Source organism: Drosophila tropicalis, unplaced genomic scaffold, assembly GCF_018151085.1.
Source record: "Drosophila tropicalis isolate 14030-0801.00 unplaced genomic scaffold, ASM1815108v1 contig_593, whole genome shotgun sequence".
Lineage (NCBI taxonomy): Eukaryota > Metazoa > Arthropoda > Insecta > Diptera > Drosophilidae > Drosophila > Drosophila tropicalis.
Genome location: NW_027173070.1, coordinates 11,290,232 through 11,303,675, shown reverse-complemented (window position 1 = coordinate 11,303,675; position 13,444 = coordinate 11,290,232). Strand labels below are relative to the sequence as shown.

Here is a 13,444-nt window from a genome sequence, read left to right as displayed (position 1 = left end):
CTAGACACACCAACACACACAAACATACATACAAACTAATATACATATATCGATGAGTATAGACTATTTATATAGTATAGATCAATAGTTTACACTGCTGTTCAGCTTATTAAGATAAAAATAGTTTTGTTTAATTGCTTTTTGGAAACTATAAGTGGAGCTTAAACATGGGGCACAACAACAATTTTTTTTCGGGAGGGGGGGAGGGGGGGTTAGGAAAATTACTAATTGTAGTAGAAAAAACTAGTATCTAGGATAACTTATAAGATAATTATCTAACTATTTAGACTTACGTACTAATTATCGTACAATTTTAAATTCTCGATCTCATCGATTGTATCCTCGGAACCAGACGCTGTCAAATCGGATAACTCATCAAGACATTTCTGCCGTTTCCGGACATTCCAATGCAGACCATCGGCAAGGGAGGCAAACCAATCGGAGATTTGATCTTGAGCACTAATGCTCGGTACTGGATATATCGAGGTGGTCACCCGCAAACTGTCACCATGGAAGAGCTCTTGACGATTACGGCCATCAAAACTGACCCAGGAAGTATTGCGACTCTCCGGCGAAACAGATATCTAAAAGAAATTGGACGTTCTTAAAATGCTTTTCAAGATTTACTTACAGGAAACTTACTTTTAATTCCACACCAGCGGGAACCACAATGGGCCTAAAACTGAGCGAATGGGGACAAATCGGCGTAACCATAATAGCTGGCACCGAAGGATGTATCATGGAAGCACCAGCTGCCACAGCATAAGCTGTACTCCCGGTGGGCGTTGAGACAATCAAACCATCACCCTGCACTGAGGTTATATATTTGCCGTCCAGGAACAAATCAATATTACTTAAATACGGCGATGGACCCCGATCGATGACCACTTCATTAAGCACTAGGATACTGTTGGGTGGTGCATCCGTATGCAGCAGTTGCCGCTTTTCGCTCTTTCGATGCATAACGCAACGTAGACGACTGCGTAAAGTTAGAGCAGCATGTCCCTCCAGAACACTAGTCAACTGCTCTTGGAAATTATCGAAACGAAAGGGTGTTAGAAAGCCAAGTGAGCCCAAATGAAAGGCCATCACCGGAGGCACGGATTGCTGAAAGAGCAGCGAAGCATAGAGTAGAGTGCCATCTCCTCCAAGGCAGACTATGAAATCTATGCGATCCGTTAGATCATCTCGGCCATCTCTGAAAGAGAAATATTCAATTTAATTCAGAAGAAGATAGATTCTATATGTATACTGACTTAAATGTCACCAACTTATCCCTAATAGCCTTAAACTTCACATCCTCATCGAGCAAGGAGTCTTCTAGAACTGCCGACTCGACCCAGACAACCATATTCTTCTCTTGGAGTAACCATTCCACCAATTGAACAAATGGTGCCAACACCGAGGCATCACTCACTTTCTTAATGACCAGCACTGTGAGTGGCGGCTTATACCAGGTGAGACGTTGACTTGCCGGATCTTGGATTTGCATCACCATGGCGGAGTTGGTCATTATGCGTCCACATGGTCCAAATTGTTGTACCGGCGATGGGGCATTCAAACTGCGTGTACGCCTAAAGAAGAGCAAACAGAACGGAAAGTCTAAAATTAGAAATAGCAGAGGAAAGCTTTTTGCGAAGGACTCCACCTCAACAGGCGTTTCCTGTCTAGAGTAGGAGACATGGATGTATTATTATTGCCGTCGTTAAGTAGCTCCATTTCCATTATAAGCGTCTACTCCCTTTAATATCTTTTTAATTCACAAGCAAACATTATTTATAGAAAATATTTCCACATAAGTGACTGTCTCTCGCTCTATCTCTCTTTATTTCTCTATTCCTTTCTCTAGTTAGACTATTCCCTTTGCTTGTCGGCAACACACTGTTGCAAGACAACGGTAAATGTAAATATTGTGGGTGTAAAAAAGGAAAGAGCTAAGCAATGGAGAGAGCGCGAGCGAGAGAGAAAAGAGTGCGCGCAACTAGTGGGCAGGTCATCAGCATGTGAGTGAAAGGGAACACATTGGCATTAAGGGAATGGCAGGGAGAGAGCCCACCCGTTTCCCGGTTACATATGTATGTACATATGTATGTGTATAATCAAAAAAAGCAAAAACAAAAAAAGTTTCCTGCGGCGTGGATAATCTGAATTTATTTAACATAAAAAACAACAAAAATTGGAAATTGGCATGCAAAATTCATTACAGAAAGTCGTAAGTCGCAAATAAATTCAGTTTACAGTCCGGCGACAATAACCGAAAATCAATAACGGTTCTGCTGTACTTTCGGTTTAAAAACAAAAAAAAACATTACAGGAAAACGTCGCTAAATTGAACAAAGGACAATTCATTTAAAAAGTTTAATAGCACTTTCTAAAGAAATGCTAAAACTAATCTCTTTAAAACCCACCCATTTACAAATATCTAGAAAACTTAATTAAAGAATAAAATAAAATAAACAAAATAAACTGAAGCAGGTAATCAAGTTTTGTAAACAAATAAACAAGGCAATTGAATTTAGAACTATATGTGTATTTACATATGTAAGTATGTATATACGTATATAAATACATATAAATCTACATTGTGTGGGATTACGATCGTGGCACGTGGCTATTTATTTACTTTTAAGGCCCATATAAATCCAAGAATTTATTGTTTTTACCTAAAAATTACTCATTTAAACTAAGAACAATATTATGAGGAATGCAATATTATTTAAAAAACCAATATTATAGCACCATATTTTTGCATTGTATTTGATTAACTTGCAAAGTATACCACGAGAGATTCTGGATTAGATCTAGTAAAAACAGGAAAAATAATCCATTGGATGTCAGAGGAACCGCCACTATTTCAGATAATATTGCAAATCTAAAAAAAGTTGAGAAGATCTTCTTAGGCCTATTATCTTTGTATGTAATTTTACGAAAATCGGATTTTCTAATTCTTTAGCATGGTATTAAGGACATTTTGTTTTTGAAGTATTTCTAACATCTAGACTAGAAAAGGACAGTAGAACAGTTTTGTAAAATCGAATAATTAGTGAAATATAGATACATATGTTTTGACAGTTCATCATAATCTAATGTAATTTAATTAAACGACGATTTTAAGGATTCTCAATAAATATTGGAAAAGAGAAACGTAAATCTTAAAGTTAGTTATAAAACTTACGGCCAAGTGCCAGAACGTTGCCTTAGACAATTGTCGAGACTTGCGGATTTTCTAATTTCCTCTTCAACTGGATTTAAGCAATTTCCATTCTCATCGTCATGGAGTTTTTTAAGCAGATTGCGTTCTAGGCAAAAACGTGCCATGTCGCCTTCATGATAATAATGATTGTGGAAACCATAATGCCATCGCTGATCCAAACGATGCTGATGTAAAGTGGCCAAATCAATGTCCGACAGACAGGCCATGGCTTTAATAACTTAAACTAAAATTGTTAAAAAAAAAAGGGGAAACATGCTAAATTTGCCAAGTCACACAACGCACACAAAAAGCGGACAATTTTTTTGTTGTTTCTTTTTTTGGAATGCTGTCTGACGGCATTTTTGTTTAAAGAAACAGAAAAAAAGGGACCAAGGTTATTTTTGTTTTCATTTTTTGTTATACGCCCACGCAAAATTAATAAGGTAAGCAAACTGCAACAACAAAATATATTTAAGAGAAAGTAATATTTGTACCCAAACCAAAAGAGTCTATGCATTTTGTTAGGAGGTTTGTCAAGAGTAAAGAATTTCTTCTTGGAGAAATGAGAATGTATGAGACTTTAAGTTAAAAATGGTTTTCCTAAAACTTCTTTCTTTTTAGGTATATGAAATGGCATAAGATTTATGGTAACAATTTGTATATATTTTTAAGAAAACTATTTAAAAAGGTATCCGGACTATATTAGAATAGTTTCGTTTTAAAATTATTTGAAAAAAGTAATTGATTTTCAAATAAATTTAAAGGGGGGACTCCTTATATAAATATTTAATTGACAAGTATGTGCCAATTTTTACTATACTTAATTAATCAGAAGATTATTATACCTTGAAGGATCAATACAAACGAACGAAACTAATGTAAAAAGGCACTAAAGGGTTTCTAAATAATTTCAATCAAACAAAATCAAGAATAACATATTTATTATTGTTCCCAAGAATTATTTAGACCTCATATAAGTTGTATATGCATAGGACTAAATATTTCTTACAGGGCTGAATGCAAAGGTATAAGCGGTGCGACATGGCCAAGATTGAAACCTTTTCTAGTTTTCCCTTTTTTTCTGAAATGCAACTGCTAATTACTAAAACAACTGCGAGGGAGGCTGGGCGATTGCTTTTTGCTGCTGATGCTGTGGCTAAGATAGTTTTCTTTTAACACAAACACACAACAACTAAAGGCGAAAAAAAACTGTCAACTTGACGATCGCGTGTGTCAACAACAACTGGCAAACAAAAAGAAATCAACAAAACCACTAAACCAAAAAGAAATACATATGTGATTTCAATTCCAAAATAAACAGCTGAGCGAAGAGGGTGCGGGCGAAGCAAGACACCAGGGCCAGAAGATAGACAAGGGAATGGGTCCTGTGACGTCAAAAATTGACGTGCGGAGAAGTCGATACAAAAGAGACAGAAGATAGTGGTAAGTAAATAAGGAAATAATTTCCTGTAAGGACAGAAATAATAATAATACAAGGGATTGTCTAATATGTTAGAATGATTTTTTTAACGGTTAAGTTTTCAATGTATCGGTTAAGTTATTTAAAATGGCTTTAGAAAGAGGCTAAAAGCGATCCCTCCAGATCGATTCAGTCATCGGTCCCAATGATACCTTTTGATTTTGAAGTTACAACTATTGCTGCAGTATCATCTATGACGTAGAAGAAAGCAGTAACGGTAAATGTTTATCCATCTTGCGTGTTTGTCTCCCTGAAGGCGGAAGAGAGCGGCAGACAAGTGAACGAGAGGGAAAACTTTAATTGATAACAGAAAGGCCACCAGGATGAGGGAAGAGTAGAATTATTTTAAACATCGATTGAATTCGAATTGATTGGTATAGTAGACAACAATTAGATAGAAATTGAAAGTGAATTGGCATTGGGAAAACAAACTAATTGAATCAATTTACGATGTTCAAGAAAGTTCACTGAAACTGAGATAAGGCAACAACAAGAATAATTGTAAGTTAACTGATAAGAAAGAAAAACATGTAAGCTATTGCTCTTACCACCACCAACTGAGGCTACCAGTTGCATCTCCAGCATCAGGGAGCTTCTCCCCAATTGGCTCGTCCGTTGGCTGGGATGCTGCAGACATGTTCTTTGATTGTTTAACGTTAAACTGAATGAATGAGCCTTGGCCAAGATGTGTGCCCGAGGCCCAAACAACTTTCTCAGCAGCAGCAGTAGAATAATAAGTGATTTACACTATAACAATACTAAAGGTAAACTTTAAACAAACTAAACTGAAATTTTTGTTTTCTCTGATTTTGCACGTAGATACTACGTTTTGCAACACTAACGGTCAGCTGCCATAAATGTGCTAGTGTTGGATAATTTCCAACAAATTGAAGCGCAATTTTTTAAATGGAATATTTCAGCAAACGCAAAATCATTTCCGTATAAAAAGCGTAATTGCATACGTATTTTTGCTTTTTTAAACAAAAGACTGCGCAAATATTTGCTCAACAAATATGCAAATTTCCAGAGGCACGTGAATCGGACATTTTGTTTTATTTTTAACTCCCTTCGCCTGCGGGTTTTTTTTTTCGTCCGTTAGCTTTGTTTTATTTTTAGAAATTTTCTCCCAACTGAAACTCACCGAAATTGTTTACGCCTCTCATTGAGATCCAGCACACGATGCCTTCTCAATGGTCGCGGTGAGTTACCTGGCGATGAAATGCCCCCTGCCTCATCATTATCATCCTCCACTGAAGTGGAATGGGAAGTTGTTTGAGCTGCGGCCACCATTTGCCGAGCCAATTGGAGATCCTCATCACGCATATTCCTGGGTACAATATCCTGCGTTTTTGCTCTAGACAGGAACAAACAACCAGTCGGTTTGGCAACCGAATTTCAACTAAATGCCTTTACACACCTGGTTTTTAAAATTATATATACAGAAAAATGCATGAGTTTGAGATGCTGTGAGTACTTTGAATTCATTATCTTCACACAAAAAATAGTGATTAACATATTGTAGAGCAACTTTTACAGACAATAAAACTGTTGGGCGTGCACAAATTTTAATTGCTTTCACCCCTTAGGCAAATTAAAAATAAGGCTAGATACTCCTCAAATATCTTAGTAGTTGTGTTTAATAGAAGGTTTTTACATAAATTAAAACGGCTCCATTTGAATATTTACCTCTCAATGTCAACCTTTTATTCTCAGTGTTGCCAGATAATCAAATTGGCAATCGATAGACCATTGGATTGCCGCAATATTTGAACTAACCGAAGTGCTTTACAAAAATATATATTTATATTAAATAATGGGAATTAGTGGTAAAGTAGTTATGTAATTTACAAGTGAAAAAATGATACGGCATTTATATCAGCGGCAGAACGACGACGTTTAGTTTTTTGGTTCGCCATCGCATTCCAATACATTTGAATCCAAACTCGTGTTCATTAGAGAACGCATATGTTCATCTGACATTGTGGTGTCCGTAGCAAGTGAGGAAGATGTATTAGATCCGAGTTCGTGGGAGTTGTTGGAAGTCTCACCCGATATGTCTCTATCTGACTCCAAAGCCCTTTCATAATGGCTGATATAATCGCGAATTTTATTAATTTTTTGTTTCTCCCTCTCATTTTTATTGGACAGAGTAACTGACAATTTGGTAAGGCCCTCGAGATCCCGTTTAACGTCCTTTGCTTTCTGTTGGCGATGCCAAAAATGTAAATTGTCCGATGCTACTTGTTCATGTTGAAATTTGCTAATCCTTTTCCACAAATCAAGCAGATGTTGTGGATCCTGAAAATAGCTTGCCACAGGACTCGGAAGGTTTGCATTGATTTCAGTGCCTTGAAACGACCGTTGACAAATGGGACAGAGGGCCTTTTGGGCAGCAAGGCAAACGCTACAGGCAATGTGCTGGCAGCGCGTTATATAAAAAGAACGATTAGGCTCAGAAGCCTTTAACTGGCCGCACTTATTGCAGTGCACTCGAAACATTAACCTGAATTCTAGTTAATATATTAAAAATTAAAAATAAATAAGATTTTAAATTGCAGAACTTACTTGTTGTCGACTTGATAAAAAATACCGCAAAACTGTTGCATTAATCGATTGTCCAATTCTGTCGATAATACGCAATCGATTTTGTTGGCCATCCACTACATATACTAACACTAGTAGGCGGCCTTTTTTAGTGTTTCTAGAAAAAGTAGTTGAATAACATTTGTTTTTTTTTTGGCAAGAACTAGAATTAAATTGCAATGGGAACTAAAACAGCAGTAACCGTGATGATGTTTGGTCGCCATTTATCCCAACTCAAGAACCTGGCTGAGGCACAGAATCTAAGGTACGTATTGCTTGTTTCGCCTGATACGTGACGTAATAAACGCACGTTTGTCGGCAATCTTGAAGCTTGTTATCAATCATGTAATTACATATGTGCATACATATGTATTTTCCACACCAGCCCCCAATGTAACCGGATTGCTATCATGCCAAGACTTTATAGCACAGAAAAGCAGCCTGAGGAAACGGCAGCACCCGCATCCTCTCCTGAAATTGAACGGCTGACGAAAGAATTGGCTGAAGCGAAGGAACAACATAGCGAACTGCTGGATAAATATAAAAGATCCTTGGCCGACAGCGAGAACATGCGGACGCGCCTCAACAAACAAATAGCCGATGCCAAAATATTTGGCATACAAAGTTTCTGCAAGGATCTTCTTGAGGTGGCGGATACCCTGGGTCACGCCACTCAGGCAGTCCCCAAGGAGAAGGTAAACAAATTGTCATGTTCAAATAATGAACAAAGTTAATCTGTATTATTGTTTAGCTCACTGATAATGCTGACCTGAAGAACCTCTACGAAGGACTCTCCATGACAAGAGCCTCTTTGTTGCAGGTCTTCAAGCGCCATGGCTTGGAACCATTAGATCCCATAAATCAGAAATTCAATCCAAATCTCCACGAGGCCCTATTCCAAAAGGAGGATAAGACAGTTGAAGCCAATACCATTGTAGAAGTCACCAAATTAGGATACACATTACACGAGCGTTGCATACGTCCAGCCTTGGTTGGAGTGTCCAAGTGATACTATTGAAATTCAAAGTGTATGTGAGGCATATTGCATCCATTTTTGTTATTGTGTCCATTGTATTTTCTCACTTCCTCATGCTAGACTTCCTTTACATAGTTCTAAAATAAAATTGTTTGCAAATTTATCTTGTGCTGCAAAAAAAATTAGAAAAGGGAAAATGATCAAAACCTATGTATGTAAATACCAAGTTCGCTTGCGAATTTAATAATTCCTTACTTAAGTTTAATTACAAAAATATGAAATAAGTAAAAATCTCTTGACTGGACTTAATGGCCACAAAGTTTTCTATTACTGATTGTGTCCCCATTATTTGCTCCACTTTAGAAATTGTGTCTTAGGAATACATTAATAATAAAAACGGAAAAATGTTTTTAGTTTGTTTTAAAAATTGTTGACTATTTTAACTGAACCGAACTGAACTGAAATGTATTTTGTAATGCCTTTGGGACTTTCTTTTTAGATGTTTTGAAATTCACTCTACAATTTTAAAGCTGCTATGTTTGAAAAATAACATGAAGAAAAGTTATAATTATCGTTTGAAAATCGAAGACATATTATTATTATTTTTACTTTCAAGATTTTAATTGTATGGACTTATCTAAATTATAAAGGTCTGTTTTAATTGAACTTCATATGAAAAGTAGAAGGATATTTGAGATTTTGAATCTAAATACTGAAAAAATAGTTTCTAAATTGTTTTTAAACTAATATATATTTTGTATTCATGTTTTGTTTTAACGTTGTTTCGGCAAATCCATTAGAAGAACGTAAAAAGGCTTAAATAATAATAATTATCACACATTTTGTATATTTTAGAGGGACTACTTTATTAGACTTTCTTCCTAAATATGTCATTTTTCTAGAATCTTAACCCCAATGGAACTCTCTTAATATATTTAGTTTTTTCCCATAATACTCTATTTTAGAAACTCCTAAAACCTAAATATGCTAATTTAACATGATTTATTTGTAGGCCAAGCCATTTATGATGCCATCTTTCATCTTCCTTATAACTAAATTAAGGAATTTCATCTTCTTGTGAGTTCCTTTTAGGGGTTTCAGCGTGAAATTGAAAACCATTTCATGTATACACAGCAGGTAGTCCAAAAAACACAAACTCAAATACTCCAAACACGTCTTCTTTGTGCATGTATTTGTGTAGGTGGCTAATTCAATGGAAATTCGAGATTTTCTTTAGCTCAGCAGGTAGCTACAGTCAAGACAGGTCATGGAGAATTCAAGGAAAATGTAGACGGAATTTCCACAAAGTCTTTGTGGTCTGTTCATGTCTCTGACGGATGATCAGTTGTCCTTAAGTCTTGGTGCCGTGAAGTATTTTTACAAAATGTGGCTTAAATTTATATGGTCATTGGCCCTGCTGCAGTTCATCAATGCCAGAGTGGCACCAATACCCAAATTCTATGGCCAGGATAGTGCAATTATAGTAGATACGGATAGAAAGTTGCCAATGCGTATGGATACAAAGCTACAGAATGCTCTATACTATAATATTCCAGTTTATAAGTTGATCAAGCCAGTGATTGGCCCAACGATTACGACAACGACGACAACCACAGAGGCTCCAGTAGTCTCAGTGGTGGAGTATCCCAGTGATTTGCTGTATATCGCGCGCCATAAGTTGGGCATGAAGGAATTGCCCAGTCTCAGTGATTTGGGTGAAATGCTGGGGACGTCTAGTGCTCAAGAGACCATTGATTATATACGTTCGCTGACCTCCAATGAGCAAGGCATTGCCCTGATGAAGCAGTATCTCGAATCGTTGGATTACAGCGAGGCAGAGGAAGCAAGAAATGATACAAATGATGATGGTGATGATGATGATGCAACAGATGATGATGGGAATAACTTGGATAATGCTGATATAGAAGCCGACTATGATGAGGATCAACCCAAAATAGAGATTAGGAGCAGCAGTAGCACCACTACGACGACGACAACGACAACAACAGCCGCTCCCTCAGTTAGCCAAGTGGAAGGTGGAAGTCTGATGCAACGTTTCGGTGACTTTATGAAGCATTATAATCTCTGGTCAGAGACTACTACACCTGCTCCCACAACAACACAGAAGCCGTCGCCGCCACCCGCTGTGGCATTTAAGCCTATGTTTTTGGCTCCTCATCCTCGCATGCGTCCTATGCTAGTGCGACAACCTTTACCCTATCATTATCCCATACCACTGCGTCCGGCAAAGATACCCACTACGACGTCCCCCATCTCAACGACAACAACAACATCGACTACAACTCCCAGACCCAGCGCATCGCCTCATTTAAACACACCCAAGCATGTGGAGCAAGAGATTTCCGAGATTCCATCCATGCAACTGCCTCCACATGTACGCCAGTTGGCGCAATTAGCTAATATCTCGCCTGTCGTGCTGGATCGCTTCCTGCAGCAGCAACCCAAGCTGGCAGAATTGGCGAAACGTGTCAGCAATCTGCCCTTCAGTGAGGAGCATAGTCGTACCATTGATTCCCAAGTTTTTGTGGCCGTCAAAAGAGCCCTGGCCCAGAATGACGATCTAAAGCGTTTGCTTAGTGCCGCTCAGACATTAAATTAGTTTAATTTTAATTTTGCAATAAATGAAATTTTTCTTAACCTACATAACCTCAATTAACTTCTTATACGCAATTGTTTTGTATTGTTGCAGACACCTCAAAATGCTGAGATTTTTGTTAGTATACGACCAAAGCATTATTAAATGTTGCAGAAACTATGTATATTCTAGCGTTACTTGCATAACAAATAGCTTAGTTTTAAAATCGGCTAAAGTTAAATGTTGAACGCCTCCAAGTTCCCAAAAAATATGGCATTAATACATCTGTACGACAATTTAAAATAGTGCCAAGCCTATTGAATACAGCAGGACACGGGTAATATTGTCGTGTATTTTTTCTCTTTGTCCTTGTTATTATAGCACCCGTTAGCTCTGGTTAAAATGAGCAGGCGGGCGTGCATGGGACAGTAAATGTATCAGTAGTTATTCGGAGCGACAATGTTTGCAAGGTTCAAAATTTTTAATTCAAATGAAAAGAAAACGTGGTTGCAAAACAATCGATGGTAGTATCGATGGTATCGATTGTTAACACCATCGATGGACGGACAATCGATAGCTTTGCAATCCTAATGGCAAAGTGGTTCGATAGCAATCTATCGTCTCTATGTCGCTCGACTTTCAATACTTCATTTCTAAAGCAAGCGATGACGAATCCATCGACACTTTTTTAACACTTTAAAATTTTAAACTCGAGCCTAACTGTTAAAAATTTGAATATTAAAATTTGATCTTGTAAATTAAATAATTGGGTGGATGTGCGTCCTCCTAAAATGGCTTTGCTTCAATCATTTATGAGGAATATCACAAATACCATGCTCCCTCAGCAGCCATGTTCATTTTTGTGCCTGTTGAAACAACTAAAGGATACTCCACCCAATCAAAAAATTTGGCCCAAAATTTCCGTTGTTGGAGCGGGACAGGTGGGAATTTCGATTTGTGCATTTCTCTTAGTACGTAATCTTGCCCGGGACTTGGTTATCCATGATATACGTTACGATTGGGCCAAAGCCGAAGCCTTGGATTTACTTCATGCATCGTGTTGGCTAAATAATCCTCACATAGAAGCATGTGGCGATGGTTCTCATACCAAGGATTCGGATATTGTAATTGTAACAGCCGGAGCACGTCCGACTGGTAAAGATCGTTCACGTTTACTCGTTATGAAGAAAACCATTGAGATTCTAAAATTGGCTATGCCCAAACTGATCGAACTAAGTCCCAAGGCAGTGTTCATTATTGTTAGCAATCCAGCAGATGTCATGACCTATGCCATACAACGTATTTGCAAATTGGAGAAACATCGTTGTTTTACCACAGGCTGCAGTGTGGACTCGGCTCGATTTCGTTTTCTAATAGCTCAACGACTAAAAGTCCCAACAACAGAAGTTGAAGGTTATGTAATTGGGGAGCATGGGACCAGTGCTGTTCCCGTGTGGACAAGTGTTACAGTAGGTGGAGTTCCGTTGGTGAAAGTTGTCAGAGATTTGGGCACTTCCATGGATACAGAAAATTGGAATAACCTTTTTAATGATGTCACCCAAGCAGGCGCATCTGTGGGTAAAATCAAAGGTTACACCAATTGGGCAGTAGCATTATCCGCAGTCAATGTCGTGGAAGCAATGTTGGAGAACTCAGGTCGTATACTTAGTTTGGGCACCGACATGCAGGGCATGAATTCCATAGATCAACAAGTGGTTCTCTCTTTACCCTGTAAGGTGACCTCTACAGGTATAAGTCATGTGCTTGAATTGCCGCTCAATGCTGTGGAACAAGAAAAACTTCATAAATCTGCTGAAGTTCTAATGAAGGCTCAATGCTCACTGGAGTTGTAAACTAATCTGTAGTGTAAAGTTTTCATAAACACATTTTTTTAAACGAAAAACACTTTAAACATAAATCACGTGTTGAACCATATAGGGGGGCCCTTTACATTTTACATTGTAAACAATGCGAGAGTGAGTGGGACGGTCATAGAGGCACTTTCACGCACGCACACAGACACAGAGAGACACCTACTTATCTGAAATGAAAGTGCCAAGAGAAAGAGAACACGCGATCACAATGATATTTTACAGTTTCTTCTGCTCCCCTGTTACCAGACATGTGTAATTTTTGTAATTTTCTCTGAAAATTATGATTAATTACATTATTTTAGGTGTCCCCACCAAAAAATAAAATGAAATATATGTACATACATATGTATGTATGTACATATGTACGTACAACACATTGACCTAGATCTAGGTTACCCCAAAATATGAAAACGAAATCGAAAGTGAAAGACCTCGGATTTGAATGGGGCTTGCAGAGCTAAGAGAAGGTAAACAATGAGACATCTTGAGAGACTTTTTTTTATGGGGGAGCCCCTTAAGAAAGTTTTTTGTTAAGGTGCTCAAAACTTGGAGCCCAAGATCTTGAAATATAACAGGCGATCAGCAAAAAAGAAAACGCTACTAGACAAGTGTAACCAACTGTAACAACTGCCAACTAGGTGAACAGCAATCCAAGGGGATTTTCTTTTAAGAAAAATTTCTATTTGTTTAACAACAAATTCTTGGGAAAAATGTTTATTAACATTTTGTTGTTTGTTTAACT

At 37.7% G+C, this 13,444-nt stretch overlaps 5 protein-coding genes across 10 annotated transcripts; 3 read left to right on the top strand and 2 right to left on the bottom strand.

Annotated features, from left to right (window-relative positions):
- Positions 1-41: 41 nt before the first annotated feature.
- On the bottom strand, positions 42-6,011 carry Nadk1b (NAD kinase 1b). Of its 5 annotated transcripts, none has more exons than XM_068292031.1 (5): positions 4,252-4,413; positions 3,176-3,437; positions 1,257-1,574; positions 643-1,198; positions 42-584 (listed from the first exon to the last, which is right to left on the bottom strand). In XM_068292031.1, exons 2-5 carry the CDS (start codon positions 3,418-3,420, stop codon positions 297-299), a joined length of 1,407 nt encoding a protein of 468 aa, XP_068148132.1. In that variant the 5' UTR covers positions 3,421-3,437; positions 4,252-4,413; the 3' UTR covers positions 42-296. The 5 variants fall into 5 exon arrangements, with proteins under 5 accessions (XP_068148132.1, XP_068148133.1, XP_068148134.1 ...); XM_068292032.1 differs by lacking the exon at positions 4,252-4,413 and adding an exon at positions 4,039-4,068; XM_068292033.1 differs by lacking the exons at positions 3,176-3,437; positions 4,252-4,413 and adding an exon at positions 5,815-6,011.
- A 443-nt stretch (positions 6,012-6,454) lies between these two features.
- On the bottom strand, positions 6,455-7,367 carry LOC137576269 (RING finger protein narya-like). Of its 2 annotated transcripts, XM_068289284.1 has the most exons (3): positions 7,239-7,367; positions 6,722-7,183; positions 6,455-6,646 (listed from the first exon to the last, which is right to left on the bottom strand). In XM_068289284.1, exons 2-3 carry the CDS (start codon positions 7,170-7,172, stop codon positions 6,570-6,572), a joined length of 528 nt encoding a protein of 175 aa, XP_068145385.1. In that variant the 5' UTR covers positions 7,173-7,183; positions 7,239-7,367; the 3' UTR covers positions 6,455-6,569. The 2 variants fall into 2 exon arrangements, with proteins under 2 accessions (XP_068145385.1, XP_068145384.1); XM_068289283.1 differs by having other exon boundaries at positions 6,455-7,183.
- On the top strand, positions 7,328-8,659 carry Roe1 (grpE protein homolog, mitochondrial Roe1). Its single transcript, XM_068289282.1, has 3 exons — positions 7,328-7,521; positions 7,642-7,951; positions 8,008-8,659. Exons 1-3 carry the CDS (start codon positions 7,436-7,438, stop codon positions 8,263-8,265), a joined length of 654 nt encoding a protein of 217 aa, XP_068145383.1. The 5' UTR covers positions 7,328-7,435; the 3' UTR covers positions 8,266-8,659.
- Positions 8,660-9,601: 942 nt separating this feature from the next.
- On the top strand, positions 9,602-10,899 carry link. The gene has a single exon (XM_068290639.1). It carries the CDS (start codon positions 9,617-9,619, stop codon positions 10,850-10,852), a length of 1,236 nt encoding a protein of 411 aa, XP_068146740.1. The 5' UTR covers positions 9,602-9,616; the 3' UTR covers positions 10,853-10,899.
- A 597-nt stretch (positions 10,900-11,496) lies between these two features.
- Positions 11,497-12,746, top strand: LOC137577230 (L-lactate dehydrogenase). The gene has a single exon (XM_068290636.1). It carries the CDS (start codon positions 11,620-11,622, stop codon positions 12,679-12,681), a length of 1,062 nt encoding a protein of 353 aa, XP_068146737.1. The 5' UTR covers positions 11,497-11,619; the 3' UTR covers positions 12,682-12,746.
- The last annotated feature ends 698 nt before the right edge of the window (positions 12,747-13,444 follow it).

Coding starts and splice junctions, on each gene's coding strand:
- Nadk1b (XM_068292031.1), bottom strand. CDS start 3,420: ATGGCCTGTCTGTCGGACATTGATTTGGCCACTTTACATCAGCATCGT. Junction 1,199..1,256: donor GATAAGTTGGTGACATTTAA/GTCAGTATACAT, acceptor TTTCTCTTTCAG/AGATGGCCGAGATGATCTAA. Junction 585..642: donor CCGCTGGTGTGGAATTAAAA/GTAAGTTTCCTG, acceptor AATTTCTTTTAG/ATATCTGTTTCGCCGGAGAG.
- Roe1 (XM_068289282.1), top strand. CDS start 7,436: ATGGGAACTAAAACAGCAGTAACCGTGATGATGTTTGGTCGCCATTTA. Junction 7,522..7,641: donor GCTGAGGCACAGAATCTAAG/GTACGTATTGCT, acceptor TTTCCACACCAG/CCCCCAATGTAACCGGATTG. Junction 7,952..8,007: donor AGGCAGTCCCCAAGGAGAAG/GTAAACAAATTG, acceptor ATTATTGTTTAG/CTCACTGATAATGCTGACCT.
- link (XM_068290639.1), top strand. CDS start 9,617: ATGTGGCTTAAATTTATATGGTCATTGGCCCTGCTGCAGTTCATCAAT.
- LOC137577230 (XM_068290636.1), top strand. CDS start 11,620: ATGGCTTTGCTTCAATCATTTATGAGGAATATCACAAATACCATGCTC.
- LOC137576269 (XM_068289283.1), bottom strand. CDS start 7,172: ATGTTTCGAGTGCACTGCAATAAGTGCGGCCAGTTAAAGGCTTCTGAG.